Source organism: Ursus americanus, chromosome 5 (assembly GCF_024610735.1).
Source record: "Ursus americanus isolate L20-20 chromosome 5, mUrsAme1.1.p, whole genome shotgun sequence".
Taxonomy (NCBI): Eukaryota; Metazoa; Chordata; class Mammalia; order Carnivora; family Ursidae; genus Ursus; species Ursus americanus.
The window spans coordinates 77037403-77062271 of record NC_142131.1 but is presented as its reverse complement, the minus strand read 5'-3'; the positions used below and the strand labels follow the sequence as shown (position 1 = coordinate 77062271).

The window sequence follows — 24869 nt, the reverse complement described above, 5'->3', positions numbered from 1 at the left end:
AATAAAATCTTTAGGAAGGAAGGAAGGAAGGAAGGAAGGAAGGAAGGAAGGAAGGAAGAAAGAAAGAAAGAAAGAAAGAAAGAAAGAAAGAAAGAAAGAAAGAAAGAAAGAAAAGGAAAGGAAAGAAAAAAGAAAAGAAAAGGAAAGGTTAGCACTCAAAGTAGACATTAATGGATCAGAAAGTACATAAAGCCCTTCTCCCAAAGCAGAACGATCAAGAAAAGCAAGAGCTGGTTCTTCAAATTCCACACAGTAGACAAATCTCTATCAAGTATGATCAATATTTAGTAGTGCACAACATTGCAAATGAGAAAAGTGAGATTTTAAGAAGCTGTAAGGGAATCCTCTCCTATAACGAACAGATCTGAATGAACTAAATGCCTTCTGGAAAAATATAAATGACTAAAAAATCGTCCCAAGACACAGAAAACCAATACACTGATTAAGAGCTAAGTAAAAAATTAAAGTGGTCAAAGAACTAGGACCAAAAAAAAAAAGACATAAAGCTCAAGAGATCATACCAGGAAGAAATCTTCAAATAAAAAAAAATAACTCCCGCTCTAATAAACAGTTCCAGAAAACAAGAAGAGAACATTATCCAGCTTATTTTATGAGATTAACACAATTCGGACACCGCAAAGGGACAAAGACCTGTTAAATCTAGGCGCACGCTGGAAGAGTGACGCGCGATGGCCACGCTGGGTTTATTCTAGGGATGCAGGGGTAATATGACAACAGGAAACCTACGAATGAATTCAATTATATTTCTGGGTTAAAAGATATGACATTTCAAAAGATGCCAAAAAAAGGTATGTGATGGCACTGCATGCTCATTTTTAATAAAAACGCAAAACAAATTTGGAATAGTACTTTCTAGACATGAGGAAGAGGCTCCCTCAGGCATCAACAGCAAGCATTCACGCATCATGGCGGCGTGTGCGCGGCACTGAGCTGAAGAATAGAGCAGGGAAATGTACAGAAGCCTGGAGTCACTATACTGTACACCTGAAACTAATGTAATGCTATGACGTCTACTAGAATTAAAAAAAACTTCTACCCTGAGCACAGACACACATATGGAAATGCCATTTAAAACTAAAAAAGAATGAAAACAGCTGACTATCGCCATTTCAGATGACTTTTCAAAGGTTCCCTCAGATTGTCTCTTAAATAATGGTAATAACGATAAATAACAGTCCAGGGATGTCTGGGTGGCTCAGTCAGTTAAGCATCTGCTTTCAGCTCAGGTCATGATCCCAGCGTCCTGGGCTCCCTGCTCAGCGGGGAGTCTCCTTCTCCCTTTCCCTCTGCCTTTCCAGCCCTCCACCCCCCCTTGTGCTCACTCTCTCTCAAATAAATAAATAAAATCTTAAAAGAAGACTGTTACTGACATAGGATAAAGAGATCCAGAGACTAGGCCTCTGAGTCCAGAAATAAACCTCACTGGATTATGGATATTTCACACATAATAAAGGTGAAATTTCAAATTAGTAGAAAAATGTACTTGATACGCGATATTGAGAAAACTATTTACTGTTTGTAAATGATACCTAGACTCCCATTTCACGCTATGTCAAAAGAAATGACAGGCATTACTTAAATGTAAATAATACAGTTGATTTAAAAAATTAGGTTAATTTTTAGATGGGGAAGGACTTTCTAAGCACAATAAAAGAAAAAGTCCATTAAATGTGACTGCTGGGGCGCCTGGCTGGCTCAGTCAGTAGAGCATTCAACTCTTTCGGGGCTATGAGTTTGAGCCCCACGGTTGGTAGAGATTATGCAAAAATAGAATCTTTGAAAAAGATTGAAACACAAAAACACAAAAACTGAAACACCAATGGCAAATAAAACATGTAAAAAATACTTGACCGCCTGAGTTCTCAAAAATGTAAATTTGGTGGGGTGCCTGACTAGCTCAGTTGGTAGAGCATGTGACTCTTGGTCTCAGGGTCATGAGTTTAAGCCCCCCACCAGGCATGGAGCCTACTTTAAAAAATAAATGGGGGCGCCTGGGTGGCGCAGTCAGTTAAATGACTGACCTTTTATTTTTAATTAAATTTTCTAAAAAAGATTTTATTTGAGACAGAAAGAGAGTCCATGAGTGCGTGTGCACGTGCACATGCACGAACAGTGGGAGGGGCAGAGAGAGAGGGAGAAGCAGACTCCCCACTGAGCGGAGAGCCCAATGCAGGGCTTGATCCCAGGACCCTGAGATCATGACTGAAGGCAGATGCTTAACCGACTGAGCTACCCAGGCACCCTCGACTGACTCCTGATTTCGGCTCAAGTCATGATCTCAAGTTTGTGAGATCGAGCCCCGCCTCCAGCTCCACACTTAGCGGGGAGTCTGCTTGAGATTCTCTCCCTCTCTTCCAGTGCGTGCACACTCTCACTTTCTAAGATAAATCTTTTTTTTTTTTTTAAGGATTTTATTTATTTATTTGACAGAGATAGAGACAGCCAGTGAGAGAGGGAACACAGGCAGGGGGAGTGGGAGAGGAAGAAGCAGGCTCCCAGCGGAGGAGCCCGATGCGGGGCTCGATCCCAGAACGCCGGGATCACGCCCTGAGCCAAAGGCAGATGCTTAATGACTGAGCCACCCAGGCGCCCCTCTAAGACAATCTTTAAAAAAAACTAAACATGCTTTAAAAAAAAATGTAAATTTGAGAGGAGTTGTTTTGGTCTATGAGATTGAAAAAGATCAAGAATGCTCCTCATGACATTATAACACTAATGTAGAATGTTTAACACGGAAATCCCAAAATTTCTAAGGAAATCAACGGACAACAGCGCGAAGAGGCATGAGGATGTTTATACTGTTGTAATACAGAGTCAACCTCAGTTATTAAGGTACAGGTTAAATAAATTATGGTATGCTCATAAAATGGAATACAAGCATGCCTCATTATATTGCCCTTTGCTTTACTGTACTTCCCATACACGGCATTTTTACAAGTTGAACGTCCGTGGTGGCCACATGCTGGACAGGTCTATCAGCACCATTTTCCCAACAGCATTTTCTCCCCTCATGTCCCTGTGTCACATTTTGGTAATCATGTATTTCAAATTTCTATTACTAGATTTGTTATCATGATCTGTGATTAGGGACTATAACTTGCTGAAAGCTCAGATGATGGTTAGAATTTTTTTAGCAAGAAAGTATTTTAAAATACAGGTGTGGGGGCGCCTGGGTGGCTCAGTCGGTTAAGTGTCTGCCTTCGGCTCAGGTCATGATCCCAGCGTCCTGAGATCAAGCCCCGAGTTGGGCTCTCTGCTCCTCAGGGAGTCTGCTTCTCCCTCTCCCTCTCAATGTCTTCCCTGATCGTGCTCTCTCTCTCAAATAAATAAATAAAATCTTTAAAACACACTTAACATTGACTTTTTAATTTATTTAGCTTAATTTATTTTTATTTTTATTATTTATTTACACATCGATTTTTTTAAAGATATGGTGCTATCCCACACTTGATAGGCTATAGTAAAGTGTAAACATAACTTTTATATGCACTGGGAAACCAAAAAAAGTCATGACTTGCTCTACTAAGACAGCTGCTTAATTGCAGTGGTCTGGACGGATCCACAGTCTCTCTGAGGTATGCTTGTACAATGCAGCCGCTTAAATGGCTCCTATCTCCACTGACACGGACAGCCGTGTGGGACATACTGTCAAATAAAAAAAAAAAATCACAAACAGTGTGCCTGGAATAATCATATTTTGGTTTAACAAAAAGGAAAAGTCCAGGAGCGCCTAGGTGGCGCAGTCGTGAAGCGTCTGCCTTCAGCTCAGGGCGTGATCCTGGCGTTATGGGATCGAGCCCCACATCAGGCTCCACCGCTGGGAGCCTGCTTCTTCCTTTCCCACTCCCCCTGCCTGTGTTCCCTCTCTCACTGGCTGTCTCTATCTCTCTGTCAAAAAAATAAATAAATAAAATCTTAAAAAAAAAAAAAAAAGGAAAAGTCCAAATACCTCTCAAGTAGAAACACATATGTGCGAGCGTGTGCACACACACACGCACACCCTTATTCATGTGTTGAAATAGATACCAACATGTAACATTAAATTAATTAGCTGTCTCTGAGAAATGGGATTTTGTGTGAGGTTTTGGTTCTTTTCAAAAATGCTTCTCTGTATTTTCTGAAACATTTTCAACATGCAAAAACAACAAAACTATTGGGAAAAAAAGAGAAGAGAGGTTATGACCGAAAAAAAAAAAGAAAGAAAGAAAGAAAAGGAAAAACAGATGGCTTGGGTGTGGAGGGATTAGGGGAAGCTTTATATTCTTCCGATCCAAACTTGTGGCGGGAGAAGGCCTGGCAGTGGCCCAGCCACAGCTACATGTGCCCTAAAGGGGTGCGGAGGTGGGGAGGCAGAGCCGTGTCTCTCCCCCTCACTCACTCACCGTCCCTGCCAACAGGAGTGTAGGCCTCAGTCCTGGTCACCTGCTCCCAGGCAGGAAGAAAGCCTCCCAAGGGCTGTCCTGCCCCTCAGGGTGTCCTGCTCCTTGCTACCTGCTTTCATTTCATGCCCCCTGCATCATCTCCCTTCCCCAGTCTCTCCTGACTCTATCTCCCAGTCCCCACCTGACCTTGGGGACTTGTCTGCTCAATGTTTTTGCTGTCTGCACTCCTGGCCATGTCTAACTCATTCCCTGGATGGTTTCTAGATTGATCTTTCTCAAACCAGGGCTGATTATGCCAGGACACTGCTTAAACACCTCCAACAGCTTCCCGAAGCTCCAGGGACAAAAGCGTAGCCATTTAGCATGGTACGGATGGCCTGAAAACTGAGCCCAGCCTCCACCTCCATGTGCCTCCATGCCCTGGCACGGACTTCCCCTTCCCCAGTGCCTCCCCTCTGCCCCAGCACAGCACCTGGCACGGCCCTGGAGCAGACACCCTCTGCCATTTGCCCCTAAGAATGTTCGGCACATGTCCACAGACCTCTGTAAAATCCCGGGCCCAAAGAAGGCGTTCCACCTAGAGCCAAGATTCCCATCCTACCTGAGAATCCAAGTCTTCTCCTTTTAAGCAGAGATTGGCATCAAGAACATTGAGTCCCACCAGCAGACCGACAATCACTGTCCCTTCTTCCTCCATCATTAACGCCTCGGGCTCATAGAACTCACTGCAAGAGATGAACACAACAGGCAGCCGGCCGCTCAGGAAGGGATGCTCACCACCCCTTCTCACCTCCAGTCTGAGGCCTCCACCTGGGCCCTGAACCCCAGTCCTTCCCATCTCCTCTTGGCTCCCGTGTTCCCGACCATCACCCCGCCCCTCCTGTCCCCACTGGCGTCTTCTTCCGCACCGCTGTGTACTATTTCCACACTCACGTCAGCAGAAAGCCAGATCCCGCAGCCCCCCAATCCAAGAATAAAACCCTTCCCTCTTCCCTGTGTCCCACGGAGCCACACTGGCTGCTTTTACTTCCTTACCTCCCAGACGCCTCAGCCATTTGCCAGGGGCAGGGAGGCGGGGGGGCTCCATCCCCTGTCTACTACTGCTCCTGGTCACCAATGATGTACTCGTTTACCTACTGTGTGTGTGTGTGAGTGCACGAGAACTCAGTGTCTTAAGAATTCGGTCATGAGGTCATGGGGACGAGAGGTACAGCACAGGGAATGTAGTCAATGGTACCGTCGTCGTAACTTTGTATGGCGACAGATGGTAGCTACGCTCGTGAACATAGCATAATAGTGCAGACTTGTGGAATCACTCTGTTGCACGCCTGAAACTAATGTAACATTATGTATCCAGTACACTTCAATTAAAAAAAGAATTAGTTCATTAGAACAAAATCTGTACCTCAAAGTTACTCAGTGTGATTATACTCAAAGCACAAAGTACGTGAAGTGCTTGAAGAAGCATTTGAAATCCCTATTTATCATGTAAAGATATGTTCAATAATAAGCCAGGACAATGAAAAATGTTGAGTGGCAGGCCATTCCGTCAAAGATATGTTTAACTCAAACAGACAAAAAACATTAACTCTAGAGAGATTCTTCCCTTATAAATTCCCATGTTCTAGAGAAAATTCGTTTGTGAGGATTATTTTTGCTTATATAGGAGAATCAAAAATGAACCAGTCATAAATCTCAGGGATAGCCAGTTAGTCGTTACTGATGCTAAGAGATGTAAAATTTTACAAGATGGATATAGAATCCTAAAATAGGTAATACAGGTATGTTCTCTTACAAAAGGTAGGCTTTCGTACTTTATTTTTTTAAAGATTTTATTAATTTATTTGACAGAGAGACAGCCAGCGAGAGAGGGAACATGAGCAGGGGGAGTGGGAGAGGAAGAAGCAGGCTCATAGAGGAGGAGCCTGATGTGGGGTTCGATCCCAGGACACCGGGATCATGACCTGAGCTGAAGGCAGACGCTTAACCGACTGAGCCACCCAGGCGCCCCAAGCTTTCATACTTTAAAACTGTCCACTGCATCTAGCTTTAAAGTCATTTTTCCCCCCTGTTATCCACAAATCTAATACGTACCATTTTGTTGAAGCTTAATCGAGTAGGTTGTCAGTTACCTAATCTTAAGTATTTTTGAAGAATTATCTATGAAATGACTTTCCAAAGTGAAAAGTAATATGGATCTTCATTCATAATGACTTTCAGATATCTGTGCTCAAAAAATGGAATAGTCTTCAAAAACTAAGCCAAGGGTGTTTATGATAAACAATAATTCGAATAAAAGCTGTGTACATCGTACGCTTTTGTTTTAATTCAAAACTACCTCCAGAACGATGTTCTAAGTATTACAAAGCAAAAGACATGCAAAGATAGGAGGTAAAATACCTTAAGAGATGTTTATTGTCTATGAGCACCTTCAGATAATCTGCCAGTTTCTTCTGCATGAGTGCAAGATACAGCCAGGCTCTGCCTCTTCCCACAGCCGTCCTGGAATTCAGAGAATCAAACTGTTAAGGCGTGACACCAAAAACCCCCAAGCCCCCAAGTTAGCTAAAGAGATACATATTTCCGCATGTACGTGCACGTGAACACAGGGAACACCGTAAGAATAGCGGCTTTGGGGCCTCGGTGGAGCACAGTCTGGAAAGTCCCAGAAAACAGCTTTCTGCAAACCTTTGGGTATGGTTTGAATTTTGTACCACGGACATGTATTTTTGGTTTGCTTGTTTGTTTTTTAACAAGAGGAAAAAAACCTCTTAAGCCACAAAAAAAATCTGATTTCTGGAACAAATACGATTAAGTAAAACTTCGCATATGTTCCTAAAATTTCACAGGGGGCCAAGAAATATCTAAGGTTTGTATACTGGATAAATATTTCTTCAAAAGATTACTGTATCTTATTAATGTATCTATTATATATCTATGTATCTCTATAATATATCTATTAATATATCTAACACGTTTCTAGGCATGAGCTCAAAGATGCAATTTTATTTTTAATTGTCGCAAAATACACAGAACATAAAATTTACCTTTTTATGTGTATACTTCATTAGTGTTTGGTACGTTCACGCCGTCGTGTAACCAATCTCAAAGAGGTAATTTTGAAAAAGCCCGCTCTAAACATCAGAAGAAAACAAAAAGCCTCCCAACTGTAGACCTAACACTGCTTGAGGAAAGAAAGGTTCTGTTCTAAGCAGAGTGACGGCACTTGTGACCTCCAAGAAAGTAGTCGAGGCACTCCTATAATCAGCATCTGCACCAAAGGGACCTAAAGGGGCTGAGCGCTTCCAGGAGCCAGGCCCACAGGGATTAATCCAACTCCATCAGTACAAAAGGCTTTGAAGCCCCCACCCCCCCCCCCCAAATAAATGAGGTTAAACCAGAGGAAAAAGGAAAGGAAATAAAGTAGGAAAAAAAAGAGATACTGAACGTTGGCATGATGTGGCAAATGGCCACAGACACGTGTGGCATGTTGGGTACGTAAACGTGCACCACACTTGCAGCCAGCGATGTGATCAGGTTATCAAAACTCTAGGTCTAGGGGCGCCTGGGTGGCTCAGTCGTTAAGCATCTGCCTTTGGCTCAGGGCGTGATCCCGGCGTTCTGGGATCGAGCCCCATATCGGGCTCCCTACTCCGCTGGGAGCCTGCTTCTTCCTCTCCCACCCCCCTGCTTGTGTTCCCTGTCTCGCTGGCTGTCTCTGTCAAATAAATTTAAAAAATCTTTAAAACAAACAAACAAACAAACAAACAAACAAAACTCTAAGTCTAATAATGTGTCCTAAGGACGTAAGTTAGAATGCACATAAAAATGTATGTGTGGGGATGGTCCGCCACACTCTTTGGATAATGAAAAACTGAAGACAAGCACAAAGCCCAAAGGGGAGTTAAACAAACGAGCTATATACACGAATGCTATGTGGCCATTGCAAAAATGATGTTTTGGGGACGCCTGGGTGGCTCAGTAAGTTAAACATCTGCCTTCGGCTCAGGTCATGATCCCAGGGTCCTGGGATCAAGCCCCACGTTGGGCTCCCTGCTCAGTGGGGAGTCTGCTTGTCCCTCTCCCTCTGCCTCCCCCTGCCCCAGTGGTGCTCTCTCTCAAATAAATAAATAAAAATCTTAAAACAACAACACACCCTAACTTGAAAACAGTGAAAAATTTTGGGTGATGCGGTCATACTGCAAAAGATATGTTCATTTCAATTAGACAGGGGAACTAGAGAGAGATTCCTCAGGATGCAAAATGCACCCTGCAAGTTTCAAACTACCCTCCCACCCCCAAAAACGCTAGTCATAATTTCTAAAATAATGTCGAAATTTTAGAACTTTTGTAACTATTTAATGAAATAGTTAAAAAAAAAAAAAAAAAAGTCCTCTCCTACAAGGCCCCTGGGTGAGGCTACTCCTCTGGAGGCCTCAAGAGAAGGGAACTATTGTCTTTCCTTTTCGGGAGACGGGGAGGATTTCGGTACCTAAGCCTGTCACTTGCTTACAGCCACAGAGTAAGAAGGGAACGGAGGTGGTGCGTTTAGCAGACAGCGAACTCTTTGTTAGCACAAGACTTCAACACTGCCTCCCGTGCATAACTGGAAACAGAGGTGGGAGTGTTGGAGGAGGGACAGCCCTGGTCTGCTCCAGTCTGAACGCACTGGGACTCCGACTCGAGGCTTCACTCATGAGGGAGCAAGCTGGTCGGAAGGGGTGGGCAGCAGGACCACAGAAGGAACTGCTGAAACCAAGCAGAAGTGGGAAGCTCCTGAGATCTTGCCAAATCCATATTTGAAAGTTGTCTCAGTGCAAAAAGCTTTCACCTTCTGTGGATCAGGCCCAAGGGCTGAACGAGGGACAGGGACCGAGGCTTCTATTTCATCTTGAGAAGACTGCACAGGGCTCTGTAGCGATGGAGGTCTGTGGGACTTAGGGGGTTCTAGAATCCCACAGACCTGTGTGCCCTTCCTGGCTCCACCACTCACTTGCCGAGGGCCCTCGAGCAGGTTACTTAGCTGCTCTGTCTCGGTTTCCGTACTTATCAGCAGGGATCCCAACAGCTTTCCTGAAGGCTTTGTTGTGGGGAATTAAATGAGATCCTGAAATGTCCTTAGCACAATGCCTGGCACACAGCAGGCCCTTGGTAAATGCTGGCGATTATTATATCTGAAAACAGAACAGGCTGGCTCCACAGGAGAAGCGTCAGAGGCTGGACAGGGTGTCCCCCTGTGGGAGACTGCACGGTGCTCTTTTGCATGGGCCCAAGGATCTCTAGGTCTCTTTCTAAATGCAGATTTCATGATGTCGCCTTGTTTGTATTCTGTCCAGTTTTTTTATTTTGAAACTATGCACGGGGATCCCAAGGGCAAACCCAGACATGGTAAATGATTTGTCAGTCTCACCTTTTCACAAATGTCCCATGTCCCAGAATCTAAAATCTGGCCCGAACTATATTATTCTGAAAACTGCCCAGATACATCCAAAGCGCAGATTCCAGAAGCAGAACAATGACCCCTTTTACTCTTGTAACCGCTCCTCAGGTAACAACATCTTTTCTCTCTCTCTCTCTTTTTTTTAAAGTAATCTCTATGCCCAACTTGGGGCTGGAACTCACGACCTGAGATCAAGAGTCAAGTGCTCTACCAATGGAGCCAGCCAGGCGCCCCACAACACCTTTGCAAACTACATGACCTCTTGTGACCTGCAGGAATCGTTGTCCCCATCTTAAAGATAAGGAAACTGAGGCTCAGGTAGGGGCAAATCTTGCTCAAGATTTTGAGGATAATGAGCAGCCGAGCGGAGACTAAAGTGTAAGTGGAGTGTGGCTCCTGTGCCGATTTGTTCTAAATTAGAAAAAGTTTTATCAGCGAGGAATTGCAAAATGGGTAAATATGAGGGCGTTTTGTTTTGTTTTTTAAACATTAAATCAGTTAACTACTTCTCACTCACTTTAATTCTGGCAGATTTCTGACACTAGTGGCTATATCTGATGCTTCTGGACAAAGCTTCTCCACCAGCTCCAAAGGACCAAAGAAAGATTTATTTTGGCCAATGAAACTCTTCTTAACTAAAAGGGAAAACAACAGGGTTATTATTCATAAGAACAGGTTGCAAAGTGTCCTCAGGCGCCCACAGTCTCTCTCCTAAAAGCCAAACGGACAATACACAGCTCTACTGCTTACTCCTGATTCAGTCCTGGGGACTCAGAGATGTCAGGTAACAAATGAGCTCTCCCTTCCTCTGATGACAGGGTTTCTGTGATACCCCAACTATGCTCTTACCCCAAGTATTTACTGCCCATGAAATAAAACAAACATATATATATATGTATACCTTGTAGAAATACTTCCCCTTTCTCTCTCCTACATGATGCCAACATCTATGCTGGATTTCAAATCATCACCACCATCCCTCATCCGATTTGCTGCCAATAAGCTTCTAATTGGTCTCCTTGCTCCTAATACGGCCACCCCTTTACTCCCCTCCCCCTTACAATCTCTTCACACACGTGGAAGTTCCTTTAAAAATGTTAAGTCAGGTCATGTTTTTCCCTTTGCTTAAAATTCTCCAGATACACGTACAATATAATCCAACTCTTCACATGACCTGTGAAGGCCTACGTGATCCAGCCTTCCCCCCTTCCCCCAACGATTTCCCTGACCTCATCGCCTCCCACTCTCCCTCTGAGTCCACTGGCATCTTCCTCAAACCAAGCCTGGTCTCACCCAGGACTTCTGCCCACCTGTTTCTTCCCCCACTAAGGAATGCTCTTGCCCCAAATCTCGGCCCAGCTAACTCTTTCTCTTTTAGGTCTCAGGTCACAGTTCACCTCCCCAGCAAGACCTCCCCTCTCACTCTAGCTGAAACCCTCGCTGCTTCCTTGAATTTGTGGCACTTTGTAATTAAGTTTGTTTCTGCGTTTCTTGTCTGTTTGGTCTTCTAGAACTGGGCTGTCCGCTAGAGTCATGTGTGCTCGCGAGCGCTGAAATGTAGCCAGTGCAACTGAGATGTGGTATAAAACACACGGTGGGTTTTTAAGCCATAGAATGAAGAAAAATGTAAAATAGCTCATCAATAAAGCTTTTTAAATACTGATTATGTGTCAAAATCATAATATTTTGGATACACTGCGGTCAATAAAACGTGCTCTTAAAAATTAATTTCACGTTTCTTTTTACTTTTTTTTTTTAACGTGGCTACCAAAAACACTAAAAATTGCACAAGTAGCTTGCCTGACATTTCCCCTGGCCGGTGCTGCTCTCGATGTCGGGTCTGGCGTGCAGGGACCCCGTCTGTTTTGCACCCTGCCGTCATCCCAGAACCCAGAACAAAGCTCGGCACTGATGAATACATGCTGAGCCAACAGCTGGCCCGAATTCCGCCCCCCGCCGCCCCGAACTCCCCCTCAAGCTCACCTTTCAGCCCGTGTTTGAGGCAATGCTCCATCACCACGAAGAACTGCTGCAAGGGGGCATGGTCCGCATCCAGGCTGCGGCCCAGGCTCAGGGCTGACTGAAGCAAGACTTTGACGCTGAGTTTCATCATGTGCATCAAGTTGGCACGCTCCTCCATCATCTGGCACTTGGAAGCTGTCGGGGCAGAAACAGGGACAGCCTCGTTAGTGGACTGAGGGTGGTCCGGAGTGAGGAGGTTGGAAGATCGGCGTCGCGGGGGGTCAGGCGATCAGTTCGGAGCGTAGGACGTGTGGCTGGACGGATAACTGGGCTTCGTAGTCAACCGGCCTCTGAACCCTGGAGGTCACAGCTGCACCTGGGCAGCCTGAGCCATGGGTCAGTCTCTCGAGACCTCTCCCAGGCAGCTCCGCGCGTTGCTAAGGCGACGGCCCTACTAAGACTCGCCGCGATTGGCCTTTCCCACACCCAGTAATTCCATTCTCGACCAACGAAAGGGGCAAACTCCAGGAAGCCCCGCCCCAAGGTAGAAGGCGAGCTGGGGTAAGTGTTCCGCCCCTGGACATTCCGATTGGAAGGGCCCAACCGGAGGCCACGCCCACGAAGCTCACGGGCGCCATTTTGCATTCTCCGCCGAAGTGGTCCTGTCCTCAGCCTCCCTAGACGGCCCTCTCAGTCTGTTCTTTTGTCTGGCGGTGTCAACCGAAGTGTCTTTAAGAAAGCCTGTGCCCCTGAGTTGCAGACTCAAATTCTCGTTGCCCATCTTTAGTCCACACTCAGTGGGCAATACGAGTTTTACATTTTTTTTGTATGTAAAACCGCTACAATCAGAACTCAGCTACGTTTCCATTTCAACTCCCATTAATATTGTCGCGTTGTTTTGAGAATAAAAAAACCTTGTGGGCCGTCAGTATCAGATACCCATGACAAATGTTCACCAAATGTCCCCCTCATACCCAGGAAGCTGTCAGCCTAGAAATTAAAAATGCAGACTCCACGCGATTAATCGAGCCCTAGCGGGAAAAATAACCCCATGCGCGTCCCTCCGCATCCACACCGACATTTAGTCCGAAACATCTGCCGACCGGAGGGGGGTGGTGGTGGTGGGGTCGTATTGTTTTAGCTGGCAGCTGTCTAATCACTACTGAGGTTAAGCAGCTTTTCACGTTCATTGTCTCCTCGGATTCTGTGAATAGCCTGTTAAATCTTTCAACTTTCTTGCTGATCTATTGATCTGTATATCCTGTATAAATTAATATTGATATTAACCCTTTGTTTATAGCTGTTTGATTTCATGGTCATTAATATGAACATTAAGGATGGTTAAAAGAGCGCACGCATAGATAACTAAATCGAAAAGAACTGTATTATGATTGAATTTATAATAAAGGTATTAAGTAAATATTACTGAGGCTGGAGACCGCCTGGGACTCAAAATTCTAAAGTCTCAGACACCCATGAAGACAGCTGCCGGGAAAGAAAAATCCGTCTAAACATTTCACCAGAGAAAAATGGGTTGATTAAATGGGTGGCGGTGATATAATTATTTTTAAATTTCGAGAGAATCTTATATATTACGTTTATAAATTCGAAAGCGTTAATGAGCTGGATGATTGGCAAAGAAAATACAAATTGTACAGCCTCATCAAGAGGAGGGAGAAACTCTGAATAGACCAATAAACACAGAAGCAATTTGTAAAGATTCACTGCTCCAGAAGACACCACGCCCTGGTCTGTAAACCACCGCTCCCCTCATCAGAATGCAGAGCCAGGATTCTGGCGCCGCGCCAGGCAAGCCCAGATGTTTGCAGGAGATCCGCTTCCAGCCCCTCTAGTTTCACAGCTCTACAGGACAGCCCGATCTGAAACGGTGCTTCAACCACCTCCATTTTCACCTGTTTGTACTTTCTAATTCTTTTTTTTTTTTAATTTTTAAATTATGTTCAGTTAGCCACTGTATAGTACACCATTCGTTTTTGATGTAGTGCTCAGTGATTCATTAGTTACGTATAACACCCAGTGCTCATCACAAAGTTCTTTCCAGCTTATCTTTTACCTCCGCAAAAGACTGCGGGCGAGGCATCCCCTGATGGGAACCCAAACTACAATAAGGACTGCCCTGAGCCAGCAAGACAAGGGTGGGCGTGGCCTTTACCGTGCTCCTGCAGGTACCCACAGACCTCTGTCCCACATTTTCCTTATATAAATCTAGAGTATTTTCAGCACTTTGTAGACCACCTTTGAGATGCTCCTCCCTGTCTTCCCAGTACTGGCCTCATGGCAATAAATGCCTTTCTTGGTTCACCACCACTCCTCTCCCTGCCATTGGATTTTATCAGCGGCCAGTGGCTGAACCTGCTCTGTGTGGGAGCCCAGGAGTAGGTGCTCTTGCACTCCTGCGGCCAGGTTATAGATCCACTCCCTATCCCACATCTTCCTCTAGATGCCCCTGATGAGGGAGCAGAAGGCAAGCTGACACCCTGCACCCCCCCTCCCCCGCCCCCAGGTTGGCTCTGTGTGGCATTCCTCAGGCACTCCCAGCTGCCCTCAAACTAAGGGAAGGGAAAAACAAATGGTGAACTTTTAAAGATCACAGTCCTGGAGGAAGTGAGTCTCCACCAGTTTACCAATGTCTTAGCGATTTACAAGGCAAAAGCATCCTGTTACCAATAGCCTAACTTCGGAGACCCAAGGACTCAATTTCCTGGAGCCCTAACATCACCCCCCCCCCAACAGTGATGTGGGAAACAGAGGCAAAAGGGAATGTAAATAAAATTATATTTCCTTATAACCAGTAGCCCCACTGACAAAAATTTGAGGCAGGCATAGTATAACACTCCTCCAGGAAACTCCCAACTGTCTTAACGCTAATGCTTTCCTAGAGGGAAAAGCAACCCCTGTTTGACAATAGCAAGGCCTCCAGTATCCTGAATCTTCTTTAGCATATGGAAGTCCTTTTGGACACCTCCCTTTTTCCTTACCTCCCCCAACTCCCATGTATATAATCAGCCATTCCTCCCAGCCCCAGTGCAGCAGCTCTTTCTGCCCACTGGTCCTATCCCATTAAACATCACCTTTTTGCACCAGATGTCTCAAGAATTCTTTTTTGGCCGTTGGCTCCGGACCTCACCAACGCTACTCAAAACTACATCACACTGACCTGCGGTCCAGAGAGTCCCACACACCAAGTGGAGGTGAAGCCTCCTTTGATGATTCAAGTCACCTAAAACATGAATGGCTTCCAACTTCTCATTGCTTTAGGGGGACCATCTCTAGCTCTCTGCCGGCTAGCCTGAATTCAGAAAAGTAAACATTTTTTCCTCCCACAAATATATGTAATTATTCTCAGCCAGCCTCAATATTCCTCCCTAGGATGTACCATTAACTTGAGGAACATGTTCCATATATTAGATGGGCCAAAACTATAGCTGTGTTTTTTGAAGAAAATGGATTATTTATTTATTTTTTATTATTTATTTATTTTATTAAAAGATTTTATTTATTTATTCGACAGAGATAGAGACAGCCAGCAAGAGAGGGAACACAACAGGGGGAGTGGGAGAGGAAGAAGCAGGCTCATAGCGGAGGAGCCTGATGTGGGGCTCGATCCCATAACGCCGGGATCACGCCCTGAGCCGAAGGCAGACGCTCAACCGCTGTGCCACCCAGGCGCCCCGAAAATGGATTTTTTAAAAAAGATTTTATATATTTATTTTGCAGAGAGAGAGAGAGAGGCAGGCAGGCAGAGGGAGACACAGACTCCCCGCTGAGCAAGGAGCCCGATGCGGGGTTTGATTCCAGGATCCCGGGATCATGACCTGAGCCGAAGGCAGACACTTAACCAACTGAGCCACCTAGGTGCCCTGAACATGGATTTGAAGTACACATAAACTAAGTCTTTTTGTCAAAAAATACTGTGTTGGCAAAGGTATAATGAAATAAGCAACATTCAGGTGTCCCCAACTGTTTTGAGTGTTCTGGGTTAAACAAGGTAACTACTGAAAGAATTACAGGTATAATTTTCATTTAATAAGTCTGGATAAAGGCTTTTTTGGGGGAACATTTTGAGGCTGAGAATTTTAATATGATTGGGTTGCATCCTTTTGCAAGTCAGGTGATTTTCATTTTTTTTAAACAAAAAATAATTTTTGACAAAAGATCAGTGTGACGTGGGGCACATAACTTGGAAGGAATTAAAAAGTCTGACATTACTATAACAAAACTGTCCATTTCTATTTCCTGTTTATATGAATCAGGCTTCTCAGGGCTCGCATCTATAAAAAGCCAAAAAATGAGAATAAAATTGCTGCTGAGTCCCATCATATTTTATGAGTAAATCATATATTTTCATCTATGGATACATGGTAATGAAAAAACCAAACCAGCCCATTAAGAGAAACAATAACAAGAAAAATTTATAATAATTATGTATACAAATTATACCCTTTTGTCAACTTAGCATTTCTTATTATTGTAATGGTAATTCATTCCACAAGAAAATTTTTTTTTTTAAAGATTTTTTATTTATTTATGAGATAGAGACAGCCAGCGAGAGAGGGAACACAAGCAGGGGGAGTGGGAGAGGAAGAAGCAGACTCATAGCGAAAGAGCCTGATGTGGGGCTCGATCCCATAACGCCGGGATCACGCCCTGAGCCGAAGGCGGACGCTTAACCGCTGTGCCACCCAGGCGCCCCAAGAAAAATATTTTATATACTTAGAGCTTTAGTCACAAGAAAAGTTTATTGAATTTTATTTTCTTTTTTTCCCGAGATGTATGATAGGAAGACTAATACAAATTTTTAAAACATAATGGAAGTGGAATAGAAATTGAAGTTCAAGGAATACAAGGGAAAAATGTACAGTTTTTAGGGGCACCTGCTGGCTCAGTTGGTAGAGCATGCGACTCGATCCTGGGGTTGTCTGAAGTGCACGTTGGGTGTAGAGATTACTCAAAAAGAAAAATTTAAAAAAAAATGTAAATTTTTCAAATCACTTATTATTTATTTTTAAGGTGGATGTAGTGCCTATCAAACCATTTAGGTATTTACATACCACTTAAAGAATGATGTAACACTTTTATTTTAAAAAGTTAATATTTACAGTATGCCAGAAAACATAAACTTTAAAATTGTGACGAAGAATTTTATATGTCAACCCTAAGAGCCAAAGACTTTTTTAGGGGGTCATGTGAGCAAAAAACGTGAAAGCTAGTGTTTTAGGTGATCAGAGCTGGGTGGCAGTGGTTCCTACTGATGTCAGAAAGATGTTGGGGGGGTCGCCTGGGTGGCTCCGTCGTCAAGCGTCTGCCTTCGGCTCAGGGCGTGATCCCAGCGTTCTGGGATTGAGCCCCACATCAGGCTCCTCCGCTAGGAGCCTGCTTCTTCCTCTCCCACTCCCCCTGCTTGTGTTCTCTCTCTTGCTGGCTGTCTGTCAAATAAATAAAATCTTAAAAAAAAAAAAAAGATGTTGGGGTTCAGAGCTGACGGCCAAGAAAGGGTTCCTGAGACGTCTTTGGTGTAAAAAGGTGGTTTTATTAAAGCATGGGAACAGGACCCATGGGCAGACAGAGCTGCACTGGGGTCACGAGGAGTGGCCCCTTATATACTTTCAAGTTGGGAAGGGGTTAGGGATAGCATAAGTCTCTAAGGAATTTTGGAAGCAAGGTTTCCAGGACCTTGAGGGGGCTAGCTCTTGCTGGGAAAAGGTCATTTATTACCATCTAATAAACCTTAGTCACGAGACCCTTTAGAGGTATTATTGGTGGATCAAATGCTTGGGGGATGATTGCCAACATGTATCTTGGGGGGTTTAGAGATAAAGGAAATTTCTAAAGGAATTTTTATATGTTAAAGTACACTTAAAGGGGGCGCCTGGGTGGCACAGCAGTTGAGCGTCTGCCTTCGGCTCAGGGCATGATCCCGGCGTTATGGGATCAAGCCCCACATCAGGCTCCTCTGCTATGAGCCTGCTTCTTCCTCTCCCACTCCCCCTGCTTGTGTTCCCTCTCTCGCTGGCTGTCTCTATCTCTGTCAAATAAATAAATAAAATCTTTACCAAAAAAAAAAAAGTACACTTAAAGGACCCTGGGGGTTGGGCTAAGATCGCCTCTTGCCCTTAGCAAAGTATCAACATGGAGACAGCTGAGTTCCTAGGGGAATGTCACTCGGCCTGTTTCAAGGACTTATCAATGAGCTGCAGGTAGTAAGGAAATTTAGTTTTTCTTTGGCCTTTGTTTCCCACATCACCATCACCGTCCTTGGGTATGTGGCTGTGTTCTGCCATCCATCCCTCTGCTTCATGACTCACCTGTTCCCATCGTGCTCCATTTAGAGCTATGGAAAATGTGAAGTGGATCTTTAAGCCCTTCCACCTCTCAAGTTTACTGGCTTTGTGACTCTGGCCAAGCTATTCACATCTCTAAGCTTCATTAATAAGAGTTTAGCACATCAGCACAACACGCAGGATGTCACCAAGTTCTATGCTTCCTAAATTGCCAAATAAATGGTCTCTTCAGGGATCTCAATCTTGACTGTTGCGCAGGGGCCAGGCCTGGAACAGAAATGAGTGCTGCTGCGGGAGGATGAGCTGGAGGGGACCTGGGGCCCCATGGATATCCAGGGATCAACCCTGCTGAGCACCACCCTCTGGCGGGAGGAATGCTGGTCCCCAGGGTCAGATGCAGTTTTCAGAACCTGGACGTCTGGATTTTTATGTAAAGCCTGCTCGCTGGCTAAAAAAAAAAAAAAATGTTTTATTTTTTTAAAAGATTTTATTTATTTATTTATTTGAGAGAGAGAGAGAGAGAGCGAGAGAGCACGCACGCCCACACACAAGTTAGGGGGAGCAGCAGGCAAAGGGAGAAGCAGACTCCCTGCTGAGCAGGGAACCTGATGCGGGGCTCGATCGATCAATTGATCGATCATGGGACCCTGGGATCATGACCTGAGCTGAAAGCAGATGCTTAACAAACTGAGCCACCCAGGCACCCCCAAATGTTTTTGTTTTAATGCTTTTATACTGTGCAGCCTATAAAATGCAACTACCAGACACAAACAGCTCACAGCTTGTTGTCACTTTGGTAGAGAGACTGAGTATGCAGGATGGGGAGTGGGCTGTATGGGTTTAAGTTGTTGGGGTCTCAATTATAGAGGAGTAAGTAGATTCTTTATAAATTTTTTTTAAAGATTTTATTTATTTATTTGACAGAGAGAGACAGCCAGCGAGAGAGGGAACACAAGCAGGGGGAGTGGGAGAGGAAGAAGCAGGCTCCTAGCGGAGGAGCCTGATATGGGGCTCGATCCCACAACGCTGGGATCACGCCCTGAGCCGAAGGCTGATGCTTAACGACTGAGCCACCCAGGCGCCCCGATTCTTGATAAATTTAAGTTTTAGTTTTGAGTAGCCCTTTGGTGTGTTGAAGGATCTTATAATACAATACAGTGTTCCCCTCTATTGACAAGGAGGAAAATTTTAACACTTTCCCAACTGTCAGGAATTTTCACTTAGCATCTCAGGGGCTAAACTGAGCTCAGCAATGTAACTGCGAAAATGTTACTGTGATTCATTGCAAAAGGAGATGCACCAGGTGCGGAGGGCCACTTGGACACGTGGAAAATAAAATTTCCCATGGAAGAAGAACAGAGAAAGGCATAATACGTACCACCTGTCTGATGGCAAATATATATCTAAATAATTCTAAAATGAAAGAATGCCCTTGGGGCGCCTGGGTGGCTAAGTCAGTTAAGCGTCTGCCTTCCGCTCAGGTCATGATCCCAGGGTCCTGGGATCAAGTCCCACATGGGGCTCCTTGCTCAGCGGGGAGTCTGCTTCTCCCTCTGCTTGCTGCTCCCCCTGCTTGTGCTCTCTCTCTTTTAAAATCTTTTTTAAAAAAGATTTTATTTATTTACTTGCCAGACAGAGACAGCTAGAGAGGAACACAAGCAGGGGGAGAGGGAGAAGCAGACTCCCCACCAAGCAGGGAGCCTGATGCAGGCCTCGATCCCAGGACCCCGGGATCATGACCCAAGCCGAAGGCAGATGCCCAACGAATAAGCCACCCAGACGCCCCAAATAAATACAATCTTTAAGCAAGCAAGCAAGCCCTATTTAGTGAGCACCCCTGTGTAAGCCATTGTGCTGAGCACGTTAACTCTTAGGAACACGCATGCTTGGTCACCCATCCTTCAGGAAAAGACATTAACAAGCAAGATGTAGAACCCGCTGTGTGTCCTGTGGTTCGTGTGAACACTGCGTGGGGAGATGAAAGCATGTATAACCGCTCTCTGAAAGATACAACAGGATTGGGGACAGTTCCTGCGCAGGAAGACATACTCTACACTGAATCATCTTTTGTATGGTTTGATTTCTTTTTTACCACCTCCCTTTATTACTTAAAACAACAACAACCAAAAACCAAACAAACAAGACAACTATAGAGTGCAGGATCACTGTGGCACACTGTGCTAACACGGCTCAAGTGGGGTAACATTTTAAAGCAAGTATTCAGGGGCACCTGGGTGGCTCAGTCAGTTAAGGTTTGCTTTGGGCTGAGGTCGTGATCCCAGGGTCCTGGGATTGAGCCCCGCATTGGGCTCCCTGCTCAGTGGGGAGTCTGCTTTCCCTCTGCCTCTGCCTGCAGCTCCCCCTGCTTGTGCTCGCTCTGTCAAATGAATAAACGAAATCGTAAAAAATAAAAAACAAAAAACAACGAAGATAATACAGATTTAAAGTGTCGGGTATCTCGGAGTACCCGGGTGATTTCAGAGATCAAAGCCTGCACTGATGCACACCAGGAAGCCAAAGTAATCTCCTAGGGTTACTTTGAAGGTTAAACAAATTAACGCAGGTACAGATCTAAGACTAATACCTGGCACCCAGTAAGTCAACAAATATTTATTATTAATTGTTCTGTGCTAGGTGCTGTTTCTGGCACTGGCACATGGCATCTATCAGCGACCAGCTAACATTTATTATTTGCTTGCTACATGATCTCAGAGGCCACCAGAACACACCTCATGCCTTGACTTTCGGGACTTACCGCCAACGGCTGGTTCACAAACACCCACGGTGTGTGCAAAGGCAGCGAACCGGTGGGAACCAGATTCCTGAGTGGAAAGGCTCCCTCATTACCTTCTAGTCCTACTGACCGCTGCCAGATTCTCAAAACAAGTGTGTTTGTAAACTTTTCTCTACTCGTTACTCTTTCTTAACCACCGAAATTCTCACAATTCACTCTGCTGGGTCAGCGATGACTTCTAAGCAGCAAATTCACGGGTGGGTAGGAGGGAATCAAGAAACCTCAGAGACACGTTATGATTCTTAGCGGTCTTCGATCAGTTCGGCCCCATAGCACTTTCTATGAAGACGGTAACTGAATTTTTAGTTTTACTTTAACATTTAAACATCACACGTGTGTTGTGGCTACTCTATTGGTGAGCACAGCTCTCAATATCTGGCTTTGTAGGGCTTTCCAAGTCACACTCTTAATTTCATCATCCTCTAGTATTTCCATTATTTCCATTCTTCCAACGTGCTGAAACTCTAGTCCGGATAACAAGGGCTGAAAAGAACTAGAAGAGTTCACTGGGTGAACAAAAAAAATCCCTACTGCTCAGTCTGGGAAACGCGGTGACTTGCGCGCCTCACACAACAGGGTTGGCGGCAAGGCTCGTCTGGAACCACCGCCTCCTGACTTCCACCTCGGAGCTCGCACTCCTGGTTGTGTCAGGACAGCCGAGCCATGAGCCAGGCTGGCGTTTGGAGATTCGCGGCACAGCGGAACTGGATTTAGTTCTTGAGCACTTTTAAACTTAATGCTGACAACTTAAGCTTAAACTCGTACATTTTCTTAAAGTCCGCCACCGGGAGTCCGGACGTCATCTGGGGCACACAATTAGAAGGGTCTCCTGGGGGAGTTGCCCAATCTCAGACCTTCCAAACCCGCGCATTTCTCTTGACTTGGCTTGCGCGGCATAAAGAAACACAGACCAGTAGTTACGTGTGCTAACAGGTTGGTTCTGAACAACTCGTCTGACAGGCTGCAGAGGTTCGACGCCCTCGCCAGCCCGGTTCCCACCGCCAAACGGCCACCTGTCCCGCGGGCGCGCGCTCGCGCGCGGGGCGTGCCCGGCCGCAGCCTACCTGTGCGCGCCGCGCCGTCCGCGCCGCCGTCCGTGCCGCCCAGCCCCGCGGCCGCGCGCAGCGCGCTCCCGCAGCTCGCCGACAGGTTGCCCGTGGCCTTTCGCGCCAGGGTCAGGATGGGCGCCGACCAGCCCTCCGGCCCGGTCCGCGACTTAGCCGCGGTCCGTAGTTCGCCAGGGCTAGGCAGCTGGCTCCGGTCCACGATCTCGAACTCTTCTCCCGACTCCGGTTCCGCCTCCCGCCCCGCCGGGCAGCCGTCTTCCCCGTCGGCCATCTTGGCCGCGTCACGTGGCCGCGACGGGCGGAGGACTCGGCGCGGGCGGGCGCGCGGGTGGGCGGCGGGCTCGGCGCGGGCGGGCAGGGATTTTTTTTTTTTCCGTTCGCGAAGTTCTCCTTTCTCTTCACCACCCTTACCCTCCTTTCTTTAACCTCAAAAAGGTTCAGGAAGGTACAAATCACAACATGAGAAGCACCATATTCCCACCAGTCGGGAGGACTCGTGTCCAGAAAATGACTCTTGGGCTTGTTCCCCTAGCGGGGGTCCCCTCTGCCTGGCTTGGAACGCAGCCCCCAAGGCTTTAGTTTCGTCGTTACTCTATTTCCTCTTTCTGATTTTCATTTCATGATTTACTTTTTCTACTTCGCCACTTTTCTGCAGAACAAGCCCTAGAAGGGCGGGTAAGGAAACTGGGACAGGCGAGGCAAGAAATCAGGATTTTTTACTTAAAAAACCCTACATAACGACAGGTTGGCAGGACTGGGAATCAGAAGGTCTGGATTCTGTCAATTAGTTAAATGCGGATAATAAGAGAACCTGCCTCATCAAGAAATAAGATTTTGCAGTGAGGAGCTCATGGCAGGCGTTAGCAATGTGAGGACTGTTACCCCCACTGTGTGGCTCCCACAAGGTACGATCCATTGGCGGGCAATCACTCCCCGTCTGTTGCCTCACTTGGAAAAAAAGGGAATTTGGCTAAACGGAAACTCACATGTCATTAGCATTGGACACTTTGTTTGCAAAGTGCCACACAGGGGCCTCATTAAACTAGGAGAACGGTTGTATTTGGCTCCCAGAGCGTTTAAATCTTAAAGAAAGAAAGAAAATTAGGTTGTTGCAGATATTTAGAAATCGAAAGATTTGGCATGAAAATCTGGATTTTGGCCCTTTTGAAACATCGGAAGCTTTGGCAGCTAAGAGTCTATTTCCTGGTGTCAGTGAACTGGTGAAGTGGGCAGTGGCGGGCCTTTTAGGAGCCCCCTGGTTCTCCTGGCATCTTGGTCCAGCTGTCTCCTGGGTGTCTATGATCGGTCTGGTCCCTGAAGGCCAGTTGTTTTCTATGGGGAGAGTGGGGCCGGGAGATCGTGGGGAAGCTGTGGGGGTGGTTTTTGAGCTGTCAGGGTGATGCAGGGGTTTGCCGGTAGTCTTTACTGGAGTCCCTTGAACAGGGAAGTTATATGTTCTGGAATTACCAAGCAATGGACCCAGATCCTTCAAGACGTTTCAATACCAGTGAACATTCATGTAGGTGAAGAGCTTGTTTATAATGACCAAGCCTGGACCGAATTCTACTTTGTATAGAAACATAAACTCCTTTTAGAAAAATAGTTTTTTCAAAAAAGATTTTATTAATTTATTTGAAAGCGAGAGAGCACAAGCAGGGGGAGTAGCAGGCAGAGGGAGAAGCAAGCTCCCTGATGAGCAGGGAGCCTGATGTGGGGCTCAATCTCAGGACCCCAGGATCATGACCTGAGCCAAAGGCAGATGCTTAAAGAACCGAGACACCCAGGCGTCCCCATTTATATACATTTCATTGGCCAAAGCAAGTACATGCCGCCTCTAACTTCAAGGGAGTTTGAAAGTTCAATCCTACCAGTGTCTAGGGAAAGGAGAGCAGGGAATACTGGTCAGCAATATGACTACCATAAATGTACTCCGAACCTTCCCAGAATGCAGCTAAATTGATTTGCTCAGAACCGAAGAGCTATTAACCATTTCAGAAAATCGCATCGCCTACAACAATGTTGTTTTTGATATTAAGACAATACCTATGCTGTCTGTCACAATCACGACGATCTTAGGTACAAGTGTCTGGCTACCTTATTTCTTTCAGTGTTAGTGGTGACTTATTTACATATTGAAATACATTTTATGGATTTATTTCTCCTTTATGATAGGACTTGATATTAATTTTTTTGAAATTTTGAGTATTGGTAGGTTTATTATCAATGAATTGCATTTCGGAATAGTCAATGGAGCATTATAAAATATGTATTATCTGGGGCACCTGGGTGGCTTAGTTAGTTAAGTGACTTCCTTCAGCTCAGCTCATGATCCCAGGGTCCTGGGATCGAGCCCTGCACCAGGCTCCTTGCTCAGTGAGGAGTCTGCTTCTCCCTCTGCCTGCCGCTCCCTCTGCTTGTGCTCTCTCTCTCTCGGTCAAATAAATAAAAACAAAATCTTTATAAAAATATGTATTATCTATGGGGCCTCTGTATGGCTGTCAGTTAAGCGTCTGCCTTCAGCTTGTCATGATCCCAAGACCCTGGGATCGAGTCCTGCATTGGGCTCCTTGTTCAGTGGGGATCCTGCTTCTCCCTCTGCCTGCTGCTCCGTCTGCTTCTGCATGCTTTCTCTCTTTCTCTGACAAATAAATAAATAAATAAAATCTTGAAAAAAAAGCCAAATCACTCTTCTTGAACGATGCGACATGAAGCACACAACATTCTCTAAGGTTGCACCTCCTAATTTCTTTCTTTCTTTCTTTCTTTCTTTCTTTCTTTCTTTCTTTCTTTCTTTCTTTCTTTCTTTCTTTCTTTCTTTCTTTCTTTCTTTCTTTCTTTTTTTTTTTCACATCATGACCCTCCTTGAACATGATAATGTTTGCTGTATAACACAGCATTGTG

At 45.4% G+C, this 24869-nt stretch overlaps 1 protein-coding gene across 2 annotated transcripts in view; it reads right to left on the bottom strand.

Moving 5' to 3' along the window:
• RUFY1 (RUN and FYVE domain containing 1) overlaps positions 1 to 22248 on the bottom strand; it is a 60523-nt gene extending 38275 nt beyond the window's left edge. For both annotated transcript variants that reach the window (XM_045794973.2, XM_045794974.2), the window contains exons 1-5: positions 21966 to 22248; positions 11827 to 12000; positions 10361 to 10478; positions 6804 to 6905; positions 5005 to 5128 (exon numbers count right to left, since the gene is read on the bottom strand). In XM_045794973.2, the coding sequence (XP_045650929.1) occupies positions 5005 to 5128; positions 6804 to 6905; positions 10361 to 10478; positions 11827 to 12000; positions 21966 to 22239 (792 nt within the window). In that variant the 5' untranslated portion in view covers positions 22240 to 22248. The remainder of the gene's footprint in view (positions 1 to 5004; positions 5129 to 6803; positions 6906 to 10360; positions 10479 to 11826; positions 12001 to 21965) is intronic.
• Between the last annotated feature and the right edge of the window lie 2621 nt (positions 22249 to 24869).